Here is a 21,196-nt window from a genome sequence, read left to right as displayed (position 1 = left end):
AGGATTTTGAGTGACTCGATCCATCTTCTGTCAGTGTGTGTACTTCAAGGTTGGAAGTTTATAATTGTTTAGAGCTCGAGAGCCTCCTACAAGAATGATGATTCAGAAATGACAGCACAGCATTAAGAAAGACAACGTTACATGCTAAAGGAAAAGGAGAAGAAAGGTGGAAGACAGCCACTGAGTGTCTCCTGCCGCTCTGTGAGACCTGTGCTCAGGAAGTGCATCTCGCCAACGTGGAAACCTGCACCCCCAGCATGCAGCTAGGCACAGGGTCGAAACCATCTGTTTATGGGAAACTACTGAGTCAATTCCTATCTTTAAAATAGCAATAAAAACTCCATCATATGTAAGAATCTATATTTAAACTTCATCTTGAAATCAATAAAAATTCTTTTCACCTGCTTAAATCATTGCATGTCAATTGTGAACAAAAACGTAAAATGAAAATCCCTAGCTCATTTAAAAAAAAAAAAAAACCCAATTTCTACAATCAAGGTCCCTGCTGCGCAAGCTGGAGTCTGAATTTTTAACCAAACCTTGCACAGAATAAAAACAATGTGAATTTAGATAGACTATAATTCTGTCAATACACTTTATTATTGCTGGCTGGCCTGAAAACAGATTCATGATTCAGCTGTAGAACCTTCAAAGCTCATTTTTAACACTCACTTAGAAGTATCGTGTAGGATTTTACCTTGAATAATCTAAAAGCTGAGTAAAATGTTTAATCATCATAAGACCATAGCTAAAAAATTAATTTAAAAAACCCTGACCTCCTCATGTAGTTAAAACAACGTCTAATGTGTTTCCAAAGAAATTAGTTTACTTGAAATGCAATATAGCAAACTGAAATCAGTTTAAAAAGATTATCCAAAATGCTTTCTTTTCATAGCTGTTTTAAAAATATAATAAAATATAAAAAATAAAATATGTTATGATATTTTACATGCTAAAAATTAATGAACACATGAAGGAAAATATATCTGTATTAATTTAAGCGTTATCTGAAGCTCAAATGTAAAACTCTGTACTAAAATAATCTGTATGCACTTTGCATGTGCCTTACTTCCAACTCTGATTTCATAAGTATTCTCATGTTTTTATGGCACAGTCATTTTAATTGCAAATACAAGATGTATATCGCATAAATTACTAAGCAGTAAGAGTGGCTCGCGTCAAGGGTAAATAGCCATTTTTGCAGAGGGGTGGGGATGGAGGGGGACACCTTGGTATAAAACTACATCAATTTCAAGAACAACAAAGCAGATGGAAAACGTAAGCTCTCTCTGTCTTTTTAAAATCCATTTCCTAATCTGACTTAAACCTAAAAAAAAAAAATGGGTTTTAAACTGTGAGGTCCTGGATCTGAGTTAGAGTTAGACTTGGTGTGCTTTTACAGTCACTGTGAAGGCAGGGCCATGCTTGTCGTAAATCTCAACTATATGTATGACTGACCGACCGTGAGTTTTTAAAGGTTAACCACAACTCTTCTTTCTCTGAGATTTTCTCTTTGATACCTATAGAAATAGAAGGGAATGTCAAGATATCGCTTTCCTTTTATGGAGAGAGAGAGAGAGAGAGAGAGAGAGAGAGAGAGAGAGAGAGAGAGAGAGATCAATAAAGTAAAGTTAGGTGGAAGTTATTAAGGAGGGTGTGGACACCTGCTTTCTGATACAGCACTCTCCTAAGTCAATCTGGAAAGCGTTTGTGTGTGTGTGTGTGTGTGTGTGTGTGTGCGCGTGCGTGCGCGCGCATGTGTATTTTGTTGTTGTTGTTGCTTAGAGTGACTTTCTTCTAGAAAATAGAAGCAATATGATTTTAATCAACGGTGATGAAAGACTTCAGGAAACCATTACAACGCAAGGTAATAGCATCTTATTATTACATGCAGTGATGTTATAAACATTTCAGCATCCCAAATGATGGGCATCTCACTCATGATCATTTTCAAAGACACTTCATTATGTAACTTTCTTTTCCTATGATTCTTGGAGGTAAAAGGAAAAACGGCCTCAATGGAAATACATTTGTCCATTGATAGTTACAGGTACCTGTGCCCTTAAAGGTACCTGGACACAACATCACCTGAAGGAAATTTCCTTGTCCCCTCCCACAAAAAAATCCTAGAGTCCTCTACTCTTCCTTTCAACCTTAGGGTCCTTAATTAAAAAGACTGAATGCCCCCTGCTCCAAGCACTTCAAAAGACTTGCTTTACTTGACATATACCTTGTACCATGTACTCTTTACCTGGGTATTTTGTACCCAAACCAAAAACCAAGAAATGATGCAGAGGCTGTCTTAGGACACATAATATTCTTGTAACGTGTTTTCTGGCTGTAACACCAGTCCTAAGGCTCTGAAGTAGACCTTCAGTACTTTTGAGGGATTGGAAGAAAAGGAACAAAGCAGATGACATATACTTTAAAAATAATCATTTCTGTGTGGGGGTTTTTTATTGTTGTTGTTAGAAATAGGCATTTTTTCACTTGTGAATGACTTTAAATGTGACATGTTAAAATCCCGTTTTAAAAACTAATTGAGTTTTGCATACATGTTTAAACTTAGACATTACTGCCTTTGAGTTCAATATTATAGACAAGGAATATTTCCTTAGCAAAAAATCAAACGGCTAGTAGAACTAAACAGAAAGCGGCGTAGAGAGTCGTCTTTTGTGGAGTGAAAACAGAAATTGTACAAATAGCCAGCGTTGACAGAGTAACCTCATTTCAATAATCCCAATCTAAAAAAGGCACCCACAAAAGCTTACTTTTCCAAGTCTCTGCCAATAAAGTTATTTCCACACTATGTGTGCCCCTTTAGGGAAAAGTGTGAACACACTTTGTGCTCTTGGAGGAAAAAAGGTGTGTGGGGACAGAGTAGGTAACTGTCTGAGATCTGCTACAGTTGAAGGATGAAGTGACATGGAGTTTTGGCCAATGCATCTGCTAGTTCCCTTCTGAGTAGGCAAGCTGGGGTGGGGGCGAGGGACGCTGCCTAGAGGCAATTGGAGGGTCTGTCGACAAAAGGCCAGATTTTTTGGTTTTGGTTTGGTTTAGTTTGGTTTGGGTGTTTTTTTTTTTTTTTTTTTTTTTTTTTTTTTTTTTTTTTTTTTTGCAGTCAGAACCCGACTGCAGAGTGGCCCAGGTGCCCCCTCCCTGCCCTAGGCCCGGGCGCCTGCCAGCTCACCTCGGTGTCACTGTTGAGATTCCAGAGGTCCAAGCGCCCCATCCCGTCCACGCAGGCAAAGAGCGCGGGATGCACGGGGGACCACATGACATCGTACACATAGTCTGCATTGTCTTCAAAGGAGTAGAGCGGCTTGTTGTGCTGTAAAGCAGAGAGACCGTGAAGACTTAGTGGCGCTGCCGCCGCCTCGGGCTGTCTAGAGAGCCTAATTAAAAACTTTGCACATTCACCAAGTGTCATAAAACTTCCCGAGATGAAAGTCCTCGAGAAGGTGAACCGGAGCTTTAAAGTGACTACAACTGTCCAGTGGCATAAATAAATCCCCGGGGGTGGGGGCTACTCTGAATGGGCCGGGGCCGGGACCCGCGGAGCGAGGCGGTTTCAGACACAGTTGTAAGCGACATTCCAGACAGGTGGACGCGACTGCCATTAGCTCAGAATTCTTGCCGGGCCAAGCTGTGCAGGTCGCCGGGAGCCTGAACCCAGCAGTGGGCTGAGGGACTTGGACCCGCTGGGCTGCTCCAAAACCCGGGCGGTCCCTGGCGACCCTGGCTCTGCACCGAAGGCGACGTCTGCCACCTCGTGGTCCTTGTTTGTCGCTGCAGCAACGGTGACTTCTTCCAGTCCAACTGCAGGCCGAATTCATATTTTAACTCTTTCTTTGCGGCGAGGAAAGGGGACAAATACCTTTAAAGGCGGGTAGCGGCTCTTACAGGAAAGTGGAAATCTCTCCATTCAAGACCTAGCCTCCCAATATGGGGTTAGTTCGCCAGAACTAAGTGGAGCGATGTGGCTCATTCCAGAACCTCTGAACTTACACAGAAAATATGACATCCTTTCTAAATCACCAAGGATTTCCAAGACCCCTAAAGTTGATGTTCTGAGGGGAAACACTGAACATTCTTCCACTGCATACAAATGCCTCCACTCCAGAGGGATATAATAAATTAAAATGGTGTACTTGATTTCTAGCGAATATTGTCACATCAAAATAGCACAGAAGTCAGAGGCAAGTTTGAAAGTACACCAGAAATAAAACGTAATTGGACTTTATGAATTATTCATTCCATCTGGCTTGTCTTATTCTAATTTCTGCATAATGGCTTTACTAATCCCTGATCAATTAATGTAAAATGAAATTTAAATGATAATGAAAGCCCCAGAGATAAAAGAAATTAACTATTCTTATATCCTCTGACAGAAATCTAAACAATGGGAATTTTTGTCTTCCTCCAGTCAGCTGTCTGCACTCCCTTCTCTGGCTCTGTGGAATGCCTACACAGGCCAGGGCGGTAAGATCAAGAAAAGATAACATACAATATAACAATCAGATCCTTTCTGCCTTGGATATTCAAAGAGCACATCTGTAGGGAATCGGCTCCAAATATCATTGAGAAGTGCCAATGTGCGCTGCTTGTGAATGCAAGATGTCCAAGGACATGTGCTGAGATTGGAGCAGGCAGAATCAGTGCAAACCCACAGATCTTCAGCAGAAATAGAATGCAACAACTTGTTAGGGGAGTGACTATAATCTCCATTATTTGCGTTTTCTTGACATTTAAAAGTCACTGGTTTGATGCAAACAAAGTTTAGATAGATTAAGGCAACACAGATTGTAGGTAGACCAATGTGTGTGTGTGTGCGTGTATGTGTGTGTATATAAGTGTGAGTGTGTGTGTATGAGTGTCTGTGTGTGAGTGTGTGAGTGTATGTATGAGTGTGTGTCTTTGTGTGTGATTTTTTTTAAGAGATAGATGTATCATATTTTAAACTTCAAAAGTATCTGTGAGGGAGTGAAACTTGAAAAAAACATACCTGCCATTGAATCACCAAGAAGGAGCAAACTAAGCATTTGTTTTATGGTGATGTAATATTATTATTCTATAATTTCTATACAAAATGTTTAAATCTCATGTCTGTAATACAACTAGAAACCAAAATTATTTATCAGCTACTGCTTATGCATTCTCCTCATTGTTTGTATTAGATAATTCAAACTTTTACTAGACAACCCAAGTATCAAATTATTACCTGATAGCATGATTGTATCATTTTGTCTTATTTATTCAAAAGGAAGTGGGAAATAGCTGATCCTTCTCTGACCATTGTGCATATTATAATTTGACTCTTTTTTTAAAAAAATGTATTGCCACAGACTCTTGATTTTATAGCTAACTGGCCACTATTAGTTAGAGAGCATAACACATTTCTTTTAGAGTCAATAACAAACGCATATGTCCTTTAAATATGTGTTTAAATACTTTAAATACCTTCTTTAAATACTAAGAATATGTGGATTCTTAGCCTTCTTTCTCATTCAGTCAATAGTTCATCTAAGCACACAGAGCTATTGATATGGATACACATACAATCATACAATAAATACACAACACACCTGCCTTTACTGTTCTGATCAATTAAAACCCCAGCCAGCTTCAAACAACTGCTCTCTGAGGAGCTGTCAACACAAGATATGCTAATTCCCTTAAAATGTTCCTGTTATTTTTTATGATATTCTTCATATTTTTTCCTTTTGATATTTTCTTTACTGATAAATTCAGAAAAAAGTTTATTTTCTATCCTGGAGACATCGCTTTTGAAACATCTGGAAATAACTGCTCTTTTTCATGTTACTTTACCTCAATGTTTTCCCCTGTTCACCATATTGATTAAAATACTCTTTCTCTCCTGTCTTTCTGAAACCTCCTCCTCATCCTACTCCCAGCCCCCGCAAGGCTGAACTTTCTATTACAAAAGTCACTGTGAAAGCAACACATGGCTGTAGTAGGTGTGTGCTTGGGAAAAGGGAAGGGCTTTACATTTCCAAAGGCTCTATTTAACCTTGATAAATCGACAGGTTGGGAAACTTACTGAACTCATTACTGTATGCTCTGGGCTTCTATCTACAGACCACTAGGTCACATGTCCCATAAAATACCAGTGCAGGCAAATGCCACTTATACACCTGTACTATTTTGAATAGCAATACACTTTGTTCAATACAGGAGTTTTATCATCCTATTTCATTTTGTCTCCAAGGATCATATTATTAAAGATCTGCCTCAAATGCTTAAGGTATTAAAAATGCATGATAAATACTAATATCATGAAATATTTAACATTTTCCAAGAGAAACGTGAAAGCCTTTCATCTCAAGAACACTGTTTTGGAGTTTGTGCAACAGAAATTCAGAAGCCACAAATTTGTTATAGCTTACTAGGGCATGGCTATTGATTTTAGAATACCACAGATTTACAAAAGACAGTATGGGAACAAACACTGCCAATGATTTTTGAGGACAAATTTCACAATATTCTTTGTCTATATCAAAGCCACAGAGGCATCGTGATTTAAAACATTTGCTTTAGTAAAATACCCGAGGTCATTCAGTTAACTAAATATTGCTCCAAAGCATATGGCTGTAGAAAGCGTTTTGCAAAGCAGTCAAGTTTCACCAGACAACGCCCCTTTCGCCTCATGTTTTCCTTTCAAACGCCATGCTTAGCATCAGCAACATGTCAAAAAAGGAAAAGGAAAATGTCACCATTCACAACCTGTGCATGTGTGACACACAACTGAAATCAAGCCTCGGCCCTAGATTTCATCAGGCCTCCAGGTCTGTCATTCCTATAATGTGCATGAAGCTACACAGCCCAGGTTGCCTTTAATTCGCAGACTCTCAAACAAAGCAGAGTGGTCGGCCGGTCAGCACCATGTGACTTATGTGAAGGGCAGGAAAGAAAGTTTGCTGTGGGCCAGGCTCTGTACATGCATTGTCTGACTTAATCCGCATAAAATTTCTGTAAGGTAGATGGTGTTTACAGAAAAGAAAATTATAGCTCAGGGAAGTTAGTAACTTTTAAAGCCACATAGAGATTTTGGAGGAGAGGAGGTAGCTTTTGGTCTCAGGGTTTCTAGCTGTTAGGTTTCTAGCATTTGGTGTTTGCAGGCACCCCAGGGTCCTTCAACCTGGTCTTCAGTCTTTACACAGAGAACAAATCCATCAACCCTTATTCTTTACACTCCTGTTCAATTCAACCAATATTTACTAAGCACACACTAAATGATTTGTACAAACAGTTAAAAAATTATTAATGACTGTTTTTTTTCTTCCTTAAACCAGTTATTAATGACTTTGAGGGCATCACCCACACTTCTGAGGGGTCATTAGCCTTTGGTGGGAGGAAAAGAAAATTCTCTAACATGCTAGGAACAGTATGGGGACTGTCCTTTAGCCAGAAGAGCAGACGTTGGTGCCTTGGAAAGTAGAATAAAATGAGCAAGCAGGCAAAGACGTGGTTCTAGCTCTCTGACTGGGAGCCTCTCGGAGGGGGCTACAATAATGGCCAATGAAAGCAGAGTATCAAAGCGGCCAGAAGGGGCATGAAAGATGGAAACTATAGCCCGCAGAAAATTTCACCTCAGGCCTTTGAATGACAGTTTTGTTATGTGTAAGCTGGGAAGGAGGCTCTCTGATTGCTGGGTTCTCCTTAGCTTTTAGATGTTAGGGCAGCTCTGCTGTAGACTGTGGTTATCCCGTGCAGCAAGGACTGGGTGAAGGAAAGCTAATGGAAGTTTCTGACTTTCTAAAGTGCTGCTCAGTGTTACATATTATATCTGAACCCATTTTACTTGGTGTTCTTAGAAGTTGGACCATGAGTCTCCAAAAAAATATTGAAGTGCTTTCTAAACTCAGTAAAATCGTAACGTAAAATCAGGAAATTTGAAACGATAGAAGCTGTAATAGTTTTTCTCTTTGATTAACTGAAAAATAAGAAATACGGAATTTGTGTTAGTTGGTGCGATCTGCTTACAGAAACAAAACTTTACAATATGCGAAATTCTTCCTCAAAGACTCAGGAACAGTCAGGTTACTTGTGAAGACACACAGGCTCAGCCATTCACCAAGCTGCTAACTCAGACATGATTTCTATAGGGTTGGCTTCCCTTTCCTGACATCACAAAGAGGGGAATGGCAATTTTCCCCTGTGTTCCTTGTCTTCCTCATTTATGGGGAACCTCAAAGGATCCCAACATAATTTAGTGTCTCAAAGGTCAGAGAACAAAACAGTTCGTGTTACAAGATTTTCCAACAGCCTCATGCACCATACGTGCTCATCGAGGTTCTGTTTCTAAACGGTCAACTTTCCAAGCAGACATAGAAGTGCTTACCCAATCTGGGAACATTTAGTTTATTGAGTATGGGTATTGTTTAGGGGATAGCATGCAGATAGATAGGGGAAAGGGTCAAGAACTAATAATACAATTTTTAACTTGGAGTTCTGAGATGGAAGGAAAACAGAAAGACACAACCTAGAAACAATATTCTGTTAGGGAGAACGATGATGACCAACATGACTAACATGACGATATCCTCCAAAAACTGTCCTGTGGTCCCAGGGAAGCAATTAAAACAAAGGGACAGCCAGTTCTTCCAGGAACTATTGAAATTGGAGACTACATTATCACTTTAAGAAAGAAAAGACACCAAACTTCAAGCTCATACAAAATGGATGCTTCTATAATAAAAAAAAAAAAAAAAAAAAAAAAACAACAACAAAAAAACCATTAAATGAATGAACCGAAACTCACAAAACAAAGCAAAGAAACCAACTGTCTTGGCCCCAGAGAGGTGATTCAAATTTCGTGCCATCAATGGAAACCTTTATATGCAACTTAATTTGAGGTCCTTCTAATGCACACTGTATCTCGTATTTATCTTAACTTCCACGGCCTGTTATCGGCTGCATGATGAGCTTTGACATTAAAACTTTGGGGAATCATTCTCAACAAAACACATATAGCAGGTCGGTTGGTGGGCTTTGCGCTTTAAGCAAAACTATTTGAGGACTTTAACATTAACTACATTGATTTAAAACAATGTGAAAGATGATTGTGGGTATCCAGGAATTTGATGTTTGTCTCTGTCTAGATGTAGCAGTCTGCTCCCTGAGATCCGAAGCCACATGAAAGGCCTTCTGTGTTGTTCTGCCTTCCTCTCCAGCTGATTCGCATGGAGGAATCCTCTTAATCCAGGAGGCGCCACCAATAAAGAGCTCAATTATCCATAAAAAAAGAATGTATACATATTCACAGGTTTTGACTAGTATGTGAGTACTCAAAGCCACGGGAAAGCTACAAGCTTTGCCTAATTCATAAAGGGAGTGCTTCCCACACTGGCATTTTTATGAATGTTAGCTCGACCTCAAGGTTCTTCAAAACTGGCTTTCTAGTGTCACACATTTTATGGACACATCATGAAAACACTAAGCCTGGAAGCAGCTCTTAGGAATTGCAGAGAGGAGGGTTGTGTCTCTAACAGTGGGATGAGCCGAGTCTCTTCATTTCTTCTACAGGTCTCCTTTCAAGCCTCACTCTTTCTTTTGGAAGAGTTGGGAGCAGCAGAAAGGGACAAGCGGGTACAACAGAGTCCCCTGAATTGGTTGCATGTTTCCCAGATCTTTTGTTACTGTGGCTGAGGGGTGAATTCATATTCAGCATCATATTAGTTAGGCAAAAAAAAAAATCTGTGTATCCATGAGGGTCAGGATGTTTAGAGAGCCCCAGAAAGATGCACAGAAGATGTGAATACCAGTATGAAGGATTGGAGGAGCAAAGAGAGAGAATGGACCAGACCTAGAAGAAGCAGGACATGTGGCTGTGTCTATACCATGAAGCCAGGAAGAATTAGAAGAAAGGAAGTGTCTACTTACTTACTTTGACTTTGATGTCAGGTTGTCCAATTGTATTTCATTATCTAGTAGGCTACACAGCAAGATATTTCCATCAAAATGGTTTTAAGGGCTGATCTCCACGGTAACATGGATCGTACAAACCATCTTGATGGAAACACTCTTTTGTTGTTGATCTTGCTTGAGGCAGGGTATTGGGAAGCCACAGGTTGCATTGGAAGATGAGGACAACTTTGAACTCCTGATCCTCTGGTTTTATGCCATGCTAGAAACGAAACAGGGCTTTGTGCATGGCAGCTAAGTATTCTTCTAACTGACTTCTATCATCAATCCTGCACCAAATTTAAAATCTATCCTCTCATAATTTTATACACATACATACAAACATGCAACAAACATATGAATACATGCATATATACATATAAACAAAATTTTAAATTATATTTCCCCAATTAATTTTTTTATTCCCCTTACAGTCCTGCTGGCCTCTTCTTCTCACCAGGCCCCCACTACTTTGATGTAGTTTAAACTTTTTGCTGACACAGTGTTTAGTTAGTGTTGCTTACATGAACCTGGGTGAGGTGTTAGTCACTTGAGCAAGGACAACTTAGGAATTGCTACCTCACTCCCATCCCTGGCCCATACAGAAACCATGAAGGTGCAGTAGTCCACTAGGGAGGGGTGGGGTCCCCTTCTGCTGTTGGGAATGCATTTCTAAGAAGCCCACTCTTGTGCAGGTAGTGATAGCTAGTTAGATCACAAACAACAGAAAGCAGCAGTGAAGGGAATGTTGTAAATGCACAAATTTAAAAAAAATAAATTACGGATCTAGAACAATAGATTCTATTAGAGTCCCCCATCATACTTGTTTCAGAAATGTACAGGTTGGTATTTGCCAATTACCAAAGCTAATGTGATATTGGTGAGCTTACTGTATTTAAATATAACTGCTAGGTGTGTGTTTGTGTGTGTGTGTCTATACATTCAGAACCAGGATGAGGTTTGGTAGCGAATCTTTCCTCATGTCTCCTGTGATAAATGTACTGTGTCTTTGCATAATATGTAATATGAATATAATAGACATATTTCTCTTAATTTTTCTGGGGACCAGAACAGAGAATTCTACAAAGCCAAAGTTCAAAACATTCTGCTCGAGTTAGGCGTATCTATGTACTAGACTTCTTGATTCAGGATATTGGAAATAGCCACATGATTATTTTGGATTACTTTCTGTTCTACACAATTTGCAAAGTTAACAGGTCACAGAAAGCTCATCAAGATGGACCTATATGGGCAGTGGTGGTGGCACATACCTTTAATCCCAGCACTCTGGGAGGCAGAGGCAGGCGGATTTCTGAGTTCGAGGCCAGCCTGGTCTATAGAGTGAGTTCCAGGACAGCAAGGGCTATACAGAGAAACCCTGTCTCGAAAAAACCAAATCCAAAAAAACCAAAACCAAAATCAAAACCAAAACCAAAACCAAAACAAACCAAAACAAACAAACAACAACAACAACAACAAAAAGACGGACCTATATTGGTTGGATCCCTCAAACAACTACTTGGGGGTAAAGGTTGAGATCAGATTTGTTGTACATTATTAGATACACAGTGATAATGCAGGGGCTTGAGGGGAAAGCCTTTAATTGTATTAGTAAGTCGTTGGTGTGCAAGTCCCCTAAACACAACAATATTATTTAAAAGACTCTCCTTGAGAAGGTGACCTATGCAGTATGTCATTAAAATACAGAGGCTAACATTTCCCTTCCCTGCTGGGGAAACAGCACAGCAAAGGATACACCAAGCCCATGCTTCTTGCACAATGAGAAAGTCCGGGGAGCTGGGTAAATTCTAAGTCCCCAAAGTGTTTGTAGTTATATGAATTAGTCACACATGTCTGCATACATATTCAGCAGCTCAAAGGCATGTGCTCACGGGTGAGTGCTGAGGAGGGCTGTACACGTGAGGGACAGGAAGTATGCATACAGGGCAACTTGGGAGGCAGCCTTACGAGTCCTTCTGTGGTTTCTCTCATGGTTAAAGTATTCTGCGTGGGTGAGCTTTAAAAAAAAAGGATGCAGCAGACACGTGCAGCAGGACAGAACTGGTGACAGCACAGGCAGATTTATCAAATCCAATTTGAATATTTACTCTCTCCCCTCTCTCTGAAGGGAGAGGAGAGAGAATAAAAATGGCCGTAAAGGAAAAAAAAATCAAATAAATCAGACATTGCCTGATATTGTGTTTATCAGAAAGGCATCAACAGACCTTTGCAGTTGTGGACAAATTCTGTTTTCTGTTCTCCAGGAAACCTTAACAATTTTGTTCTTCTTCTTGCTTGCAGAAGTTATAATTTTAGTTTAGCTTGTACAGTGTTATGTTTTCCTTCTGATATTTTGGATATTTAAGAGCATGATAGCACAAACACACACACACACACACACACACACACACACACACACACACGAAGAGCCCCTTTGTTAAAATGACATCATCCCAGCTGCAGATGCTCTAGCTTTCTTTTACCAGACACACATTTCAGGTAGGATATCAGCGATCTTTCCACCTTAGGCAATCAATAGGAATCAAGATTTGACTCTGTTCTCAAGCACTAATAATACAGGCAGGAGAATAGGCGCTCTGAAATGAATACTAAGAAAATCTGTTTTTACACTGTATTCCCAAAAGATATTCCGCGTTCTTCCCTATTATGTATCGTGCAAAGTTAAGAACAAACACTCAACAGAGAGCTCTAACAGGGACAGGAAGACTGCATAGCTGTTGCCGCCATCCCGAAGAGTGGTTATTGCAAGCTGGTAGTGAGGCAGATCCAAGAGACATGAAAAACACGATAAGAGGGGAGACAGAATTGCAAGGAGGTGCAGAGACTGTCCTGTTGTAACAAAACAAGAAATGGAAATTCTTTCTCAAAGTCACATTCCTGGGTAAAACTCAAGAAGGACTTTCCCTTACCTGAGAACCCCTGGGAAACAGGCTGCCTCCCTGTCCTGTTTATGCTAAAGACAGAGACCAGGTATATATCCAGGTGTTCATCCTGTGCCACAGCTGATAGACGCCAGAGGAATTGTAAGGTGGGCTTGAAGGTTGATATCTGATGTGCTCAAGGAAGGTATGGCCTAGGCAGCCATGGAAATCGACTTTGAAAGATCTAGAGACCCTGACAGACGGGAAGGAAGAGAGTCCGTGTAGGAGAGGTCAAAGCATGCCTGGTCACATGATCAGGATGGCCTTCCCAGCTAGAAGTCAAGGTGAGAGCCGAGAAAGCCCTAGGGGGCCTGAGCATTTGTCCACATAGATAAAATAATAATAATATTGATCCTGGATACGTTGGATGTGTCAGACTCTGTTCCCTGACACTGGGTCTTCTTCCTCTTCCTGGACTGCCTGGTTGGGCCTCAGTGGGAGAGGAGGTGCTTAGTACTGCTGGGACTAGATGTCTCAAGGTGGGTGGTACCTTAATGGGATTGCCCCTTCTCTGAGGAGAAAGAGGGAGGGTAATGAAGGAGGGATATGTAAGGGTGGGACAGGGAGGAGAGGAAGGAGTGGGTCTGTGATGGAATGTAATGTGAATAAAAAATAAATTATGGAAAAAGTTCTTGAGGCAATACTTGCTAATTTATTAAGTACGCATTGAGAAATGTGTTGTGTGCTAAATACGGCCGAAGATGTCTAACATTCACGTGCAAGTTTACATCTTCTCTGAGTATGGATGGCTGAATGGTGGCTACCTTTAGCTGAGTGCAAGACAGAAGAAATAAAGCAGGGAATAAAAGAGATGCGATTGGGATTTTAAACAGGGTGCATTTGGGTGTGGAAGTGGCACTTGGGTGAAGCTGACACGGAAATACAGACATGGAGTTAAGACAGGACTGGGAACTTTTTATAGGAAGGGTTAAGGGACAGGGGAAAAAACGTCATTCAGATAAAAAGACTATGCCAAGGTAACGCAGTAGAACAGAATCCGGGACGCAGAGAGCTGAAAGACTGAGTAGTAGCCAGAGTGATAGGCAGGGGCTGCTAAGGGCCATCCCTTGCCTTTGTCTTCTCAGGCCTCAGGGATGGTGTGGAGACAGACGTGTGAAATGAACAAGAGTATTGGTTAAGGGAAGGCTGAAGAAGCCATGCTCTGTGCTGACGCATGCTGTGTTCTGCAAGCCGTGCAGCCGACAGAAGAGCAACGTCTCGACTCAACGTAAGTGACTCAAAAGTTAGAGCCCCAAACACAGCCACCCGGGCAATACACGGGCAACGGAGAAGTAAGCTGCTCTCAATGGAAGAGCAGCCGCGTAATACATGCATGAAAAATGCTCACCGTCCATACCTGCCCAAGAAGGGCACACCAAACCTACACAGAGCCGCTCTGATCCCACTTAGAACGACTACCATGAAGGAAAAAATAGCAGCAAATGTCTGCAAGGGTATGAGGCAAAGCAGCCCTCCCACATTGCTGATGGGACTGCAAACCAGCTCAGCCGCTCAGGAAAGCAGTGTGGGGACTCTGGCCAGGAACTTTTAGTCTTTGTATCCTAGGAGAAAAAGAAATTAAACATCCCTTGTGTTCGATCTCATTAAAAACAGATAAAACTTAGCTTTAGATACGTTAAAACACAAAACCAAAAACGTCAGTGTATATCCATAAATTCTTTGTATGTAACTCTTGCGTTTCAAATGATTTGTATGTTCGTGTGAAAGACGGAGATGACACAGCTCTCCTGGGGTAGTCAGTCTCATGTGTCTGTCTGGGAAGAGTCATGCCAGGAAAGCGAATGGTATAGAGCCTAGATTCAAACAAGCACCGTGTACCAGCTGCACATGGGCAGAACATCAGCCAAGGTGGCACCCCTGCATCAAACAGTCTTTCCATTCACGATCAGCAGAGCCGACTCTCAGAGCCAGCCTCATTCCACCGAGCATACTTTCCCTCAGGGTCCTGCTGGCCCTGGGTGTTAGTCCTGGAGACACTGCAGCACTCAGGTACTAGGAGCCAGGGTGGTAAAGAGATGTCCTGTGCAGCCCGTGATGCTAACGGGATATGGCTTGGGCAAACCGGGATACTGAAATAGCTTCGGTTCTCATTACGAGAAGAATTGCGGTGGTTCCAAAATTAAATTCCTGTCCTGAAGTCTTTATTCTTAGTACCTTTAGAATGTGATTGCTGTCTTTGGAGATAAAGCCTTCTAGCAGGTAATTATGTTTAAATTTGGCTTTGGGGAGTGTAACCCAATATGAATGGTGTCTTTACAAGGAGAGATTAGGACTCAGAGACATCCAGGGGGAAGAGTGCCTAGAGACGCAAAGCTAAGGCTGTCACAGGTTACAGGAGAGGTTCTCTGAAAAGAAGCCGGCCTGCGTGGCACGTTGGCATCAGATCTGTGAGGAAATACAGTGAGGCTGTTGAAGGCTCTCCGCCCACTACTTTACCCAGGCAGGCCTACTGAGCTCAAAACTTAAAGGGAAGCGGCACAACACTCTGTCTTCCTCTTACCCACCGATGCCCTCTGGGGTTTATCTACTGACATTTCTGCCTCCATGGAAGGTTCTCCGACAATATGAGACACATTCTGTTTCTAAGCAGATACCTCTGTCTTTTTCGAGCACGTCCCTTTGGGACCAGCGATAGTTGCTTTACAGCTCTACCGCACCTTCTGGCGAAGGGAACAAGCTGCCTTGTAATGAATATAAAATATGTGCTTCATTTCTGGAGACAGCCAAATCTTTTGAAAAACCTCAGCTTGGCTTATATCATGCCCGTCACTCTGAAACAATCTTGGGACAAGCGCTTACGATAGGGAAAGGAACATTCCATGGAAAGTGATATTATCTCTGTACAAACTATCCCAGGGATCTGACTAAACTTGACTAGGAAATGGTATATCTGTCGGAAGTCAGCCAGTCCCTTGTGCCTGAATTATTTTCTATTGACTTTCAATATCTGTGTATATGTAGCATATGCATGTTTGTATATGTAACTACATGCGAGCATATTTATCTGTGCCTGAAAATATGGAGGCCAATTCTAGATGGCTTCCTCCACTGTTTTTCACTTTATTTCTTTATTCTTTTGAAACGGGGCTATCACTGAACCTGGAGCACCCTGATTGGCTAGGCTAAGGCTGGTTGCCAAGCAAGCCCCTGGGATCCTGCTGTCCCTGCCTCCCAGATACGTACTGCCAAGTCTGGTTTTGTACAGGGGCACTGGAGATTTGAACTCACCTCCTCCTCCTCCACAGCGAGCCCTTTGCTCACTGAACCTCTTCCTTGTACCTTGCATTTTTTTTCTGCACTTGAGTTCAGAGGTTATTTTGGTTTGATTTTTCCACTCCCTGTATCCTCTGCCTCAACTTCCAGAGGTCCAGGAGGTGATTTGGGATGTGGTGAGAGGACAGGAAGGGTAAGCAAGCCGGCTAGGTTCAGCTGGCATGGGTCCTAAAGCTGACACCCTCTCTTGCAGGGCCTGGGGTGCACTTTTTGACTCAACAGCAGCCCCCTGCCAAGCTCCCCCTAGCAGCCGCCTTGAAGGCTAATTACTGCTGAATACGTTCCCGAAGTTGGAAAATTTTCAAAGAATTTCTGAATACATTTCTGCAGTTCTCTTAACAATAGGACCTATCAAACACAAGGAGAAGGCTCTGTTTAAAGCACAGACAGGAGAGAAAAAGAATGTGTTTGATTGCCAAAGTGACTAATTTATTTTTTGCACAGTATTAATGATGCTACAATAACCAATATCTATAGCCCAGTTTTGACAGTTTATCGTAACGGTTCCCATTGTTTAAAAAAGAAGAAAAAGAAGGAGAAAAAAAAAAGGAAAAAAACGAAAGCAGGAAAGAAAGAGAATGTTTTATTTCGCTACATTTCAATTTGTTAACAAGTCTCCACATAAGCAAACCCAGAGGTCATTAGCAAACAAGCAAAACATGCCTGTCTCCAGAAGACTCCAGCTCCCTTCATCATTTAAAACACAGCTCTGTCGGAAACCCGGCTCATGACAAATCCTGAACATGAAAAATTCAATGCAGACTCGAAACCACCTGACTTTGCTTTGGGCTTGGAGTCTTTAAAATTACCTAGAAAACACCATAATCTTCTCTCCGTGCTGTTGGCTGTGGGCCAGAGCCCTGGCTCCAGAGGCAAAGGGCAAAACTGAAAATCATGTCTCCGCAGACAGCCCCACCCGCTCTCTCAAGTCCACTTGGCCTCCTGACAGAAAGTGAGTCTAAAGCACATTCATCCTGGGCCTGGGATGTTTTTGGCCTAAACTCAAGTCTCTTGTTGGACAAAAAAAAAAAAAAAAAAAAAAAAAAAAAAAAAAAAAAAAAAAAAAAAAAAAAAGAAAAAAGAAAAAAAGAAAAGAAAAGAAAAGAAAGAAATCCCAAATGTTGTCACCCTGCCTGAAGAAGGCAAAAGGTTTAAACAAGTGGCCCACATATGGCGAATGGCTCACATCTGCAGTTTCATAGGAAGCCAGTGGAGCCAAAGTAGAACTTCAGTGTGAGGTTTGAAAACAGGGGTGGGGAGGATTGAATGAGTCCATCAGAGAGGATGGAGGACAAGGACTGGGGGAGGGGAGCATGTTTGCCTGGCACCTGTGTCCCCAGCCCTGTGTAAGCCTCCCTGAGCCCTTCACTCTCCCCCTCCCAGGGCTGCAAGTCTTAAGGACTCCCCAGGCCTGGCTCCCACCCTCTCACCCCACCTCAGCACTCCCGCTGCTCTCACACAGAGGCTGGGAGAGAGCCAGGAAATGCTGTCAAGTAAATCTCACCTCCTGCTGAGCTAGTGACAGGCTCAGTACAAATCACTACATTGAGAAAGTGTCATGCCACAGATCCCATGGCCACTGCAGCAGCGAGATAGGCCACCGGGGGTTCAAATGTGGCCATCGATCCCCCTGGGGGAATGGCTGAGCATTTTGTAAGATTCCTCTTCACCTGTAATGGCTAGTGTGTGCTGCAGGAAGCGGGACTTGCTCACAACCACCTCCACTGCTGTCTGTTCAGGCATCCTGGGCTCTGTACTACTCTTGAAGGGCATAGAACTCCCTAGCCTGCTCACTAACTGTCCAGCCCTATTGCCCCCATAGAGTCCAGGAACTCCATAATCTGCCCTTAAACACTTAAAAAACTTCTGAGAAGTTCTCTTTGGCTTTTACCTTCTTTTCATATGTATGTTTGTTTATATATAGGCATATGTGTATATGTATGCATGTATGCGTTTATGTTTGTATGTATGCATGTATGTGTGTGTGCTGCATGTGTGGAAGTCAGAATTACTCACAGGACTTGATTTGTTTTCTTCTCTTACCATGTGGGTTTCAAGAAGTGAACTTGGGTTATCAGGATTGATGCTAAGATTGCTCATCCACTGAGGCATCTACCAGCCTGAGTTTCTTTGTAGGAAATGTCTCAACACTCTCTGTTTGTGTCTATTGAGTGTTGTGCTTTTAGCATCTCTATGTTTCTGGTTGGCAACTTTTGATGTTCAGCCTGGCTAGAGGACTAATTGACATCTGGTCTTCTACACTTCAGTAGCGTATGGTACACCCTCCTATGACATGCATATTTTGGAGGAAACTACTTTACGTGGGCACTGTGGACTGGAGCCAATGTTAAAATGATCCAGCATTCTATCTTACATTGCATAAATCCTTTGACAGAAACATGTGTAAAATGAGATCACATATGGATTGCTTGACAAAAAATGTTGTGACCCAGGGTTGTAGAATCCTAGACCTGAAGGTTCCCTAGAGCAGTAATTCTGCATTGTCACCTTAGTTTTTATGACAACTTTACCCCCTACAAATATGGTGAATAACAAGAATGGATACTTTGCTTCTTTCCATTTACATTTCCCATTACAATTAGTGCTGCTGTCTCTGGGTGTCTGCATGCCTTTGTTACGTGGTGCTCCAGCAATCCAGGCTTTTAGTAAGTAGTTGTGTGTTGAATGTGTAAGTACTTTGTTCTGTCGCAGGTGTGTTTCAGTTTCATTATAATAAAAATGAGGCAATATGGGGAATGTACAGAAATACTTGGTCCTTAAAGAATTTCCAGCCTAGTGTAGTGGCACACACCTCTAACCCCAACTCTTGGGAGGCGGAGACAGGCGGGTGTCTGTGATTTTGAGAGTGTGATGGCATACACTTCTCACCCCAGCTCTCCAGAGGCAGGATCTTTGGGATTTAGAGGTTAGGCTGGTCTATGTGGTGAGTTTCAGGCTGGCCCAAGTTACGTAGAGATATTGTGTTTAAGTGAAAAAAAAATTCCATTCATTATTTAAGGTTACAAGAAGATGTATGCTATCAAATCCATTGATGTCAGGGATTGGGGCTCATTCCTACCTGTTACAGGACCTGGCCGAACACTAAGAACACATTAAATTCTCCTTGAATGCTGATCTCATGAATGAATGTATCAATCACATTGAATTCGCTTTTGAGCAGGTAGGGAAAGAAATACCTGTGCTTATTTTGCAGTAGAATCTTAGTTCCATCTTTATTGTTGTTTTTTCAAGCTTTGCGATGCTAATATTGTAGATAAGTGTTAGGTGCATACGTGAAATCCATGGGCATGGATGCTGGCAGGAAGAGAAGAGGAATGGAGCGGACGGGAAAAGTGTGGGTGCCATCGGAGGTGAGGGTGCAATGTGCAGGCTAGACCTGAGGGTAAGAGAGAACAGCGATCCTGGAAACTCGATGATCCTCCTCTTCTAGCCTCTATAAACATTTCAGAGAGCTCATCCCTCTTTCCATTTTTATCCTCCACACTTTACTCAAGAGTCTGGCCACGGCTCTCAGGAATTCTAACCATCATTCCAATTTGCACTTCAGTGATAATGTCCAATAAACTTTACAGATCTGTCAACATCAAGATGATCTGAACAACACAATTTAAGAACTTGACCTGGATCTAGACAGAACATAAAGAGAGGCTTGCAGGTTCGCTGGGGAGCTGGTTATGTTTCAGTCTTTAGGGTGCCCGGGCTCAAATAAATGTGCAGGAAACATAAAACCTCTTAGTTTATCCTACTATTAATCTGCAATCAGTCAATGCAACAGTCATCAATTATCCCAAACCCACTGAAAGTTGTAGGGAATATAGATCAGATATAAGAGATGTCCACTGCTGTCAAGAAGCTCATAGCATACTGGGAAAGACAGAAGCAGTTCTTAGTTAAATAAAAACCATTGGCATTCTGTTAAGTGCTGAAAAGACAGTTCGCGTATCAGCTTACATTTCAGTGCACTGTTTTTGAACCCAATCTCAATGAATATGAGGTAGAAATATGGGGCTAAAGGCTATGGAATACGTGACCCCTTTCCACTCTTTGGCAGACTGTGGTTTTCTTTTCTGACAAGAAAAAATGAAGATTTGAAGTGGAGAACTTCAGAAAACCCTAGGTCTGATTCTTAGATCTTAACCATTTGTTCTTGTTGGTTTGATTCAATCTCTCTCTCTCTCTCTCTCTCTCTCTCTCTCTCTCTCTCTTGAGTGAGGGTAGTCTTGGAGACTGGTGGTCTGAAAGGGTAGCAAGGGTCTTCACCGCTGCTCCATCCTCTTGCTCCATGGACACTGGCTTTGTAACCTCTATCCCAGATGCATGTAAGAAGGAGTGGTTTTCTGAATCAGCACTGCACGGGGCGATGGAGTCACACATGTCCCTGCATGAAGCTCCTTTGATGCTTTTAAAGCCATGTCACATCTCACTCTCCAATTACTATTTCTTAAGACTGAGCATGTACTGTTTTTATTTTCTGTCTACATCCAGTTCAAGTTCTTTAACTGTGCTGTTCCAATATGGACTAGTGTGTAAAATTTATTTGACATTATTACTAAAGAGCAAACTGGAATGGTGATTAGAATTCCTGAAAGTAGTGTCTAGTCTCGTCTGAAGTGTGGAGGAAAAAATGCTTATAAGAGCTAGTAGAGGAGGGCTCGGCCAGTTTCCAGGGCGATGGTCTAAGGGTTGCTGTCCTCTCTTACCCTTGGTACGGGCAGCCTTCTGGTCAACCTGAGCATCTCCAGCCCCCATGTAGCCCTGCTATTCTTGAAGATTAGTTGCTAGTTTTGCTTAACTTCTACATTACTTTTTATAAAACAATCACGGAGTTGATTCTCCTGACTTAAGAAGAGTCCACAGTGTGTGCATGTGTGCCTACGTGTGTGTGTGTGTGTGTGTGTGTGTGTGTGTATACTTAAGCTCTCTCTCTCTCTCTCTCTCTCTCTCTGTCTGTCTGTCTCCTCTCTCTCATGTGGTAAGGAATTGGTGTAAGGTAAGCTGTGTTCTCAAATAATGCT

General features: G+C 41.8%; 1 protein-coding gene across 3 annotated transcripts in view; it reads right to left on the bottom strand.

Annotated features, from left to right (window-relative positions):
- Dync1i1 (dynein cytoplasmic 1 intermediate chain 1) overlaps positions 1–21,196 on the bottom strand; it is a 305,396-nt gene that overhangs the window by 18,733 nt on the left and 265,467 nt on the right. For all 3 annotated transcript variants that reach the window (XM_052173218.1, XM_052173220.1, XM_052173221.1), the window contains one exon: positions 3,191–3,331. In XM_052173218.1, coding sequence (XP_052029178.1) covers positions 3,191–3,331 — 141 coding nt within the window. The remainder of the gene's footprint in view (positions 1–3,190; positions 3,332–21,196) is intronic.

The sequence above is a fragment of the Apodemus sylvaticus genome, chromosome 2, assembly GCF_947179515.1.
Source record: "Apodemus sylvaticus chromosome 2, mApoSyl1.1, whole genome shotgun sequence".
Classification (NCBI taxonomy): domain Eukaryota; kingdom Metazoa; phylum Chordata; class Mammalia; order Rodentia; family Muridae; genus Apodemus; species Apodemus sylvaticus.
This window is presented reverse-complemented; position numbering and strand designations above follow the sequence as displayed.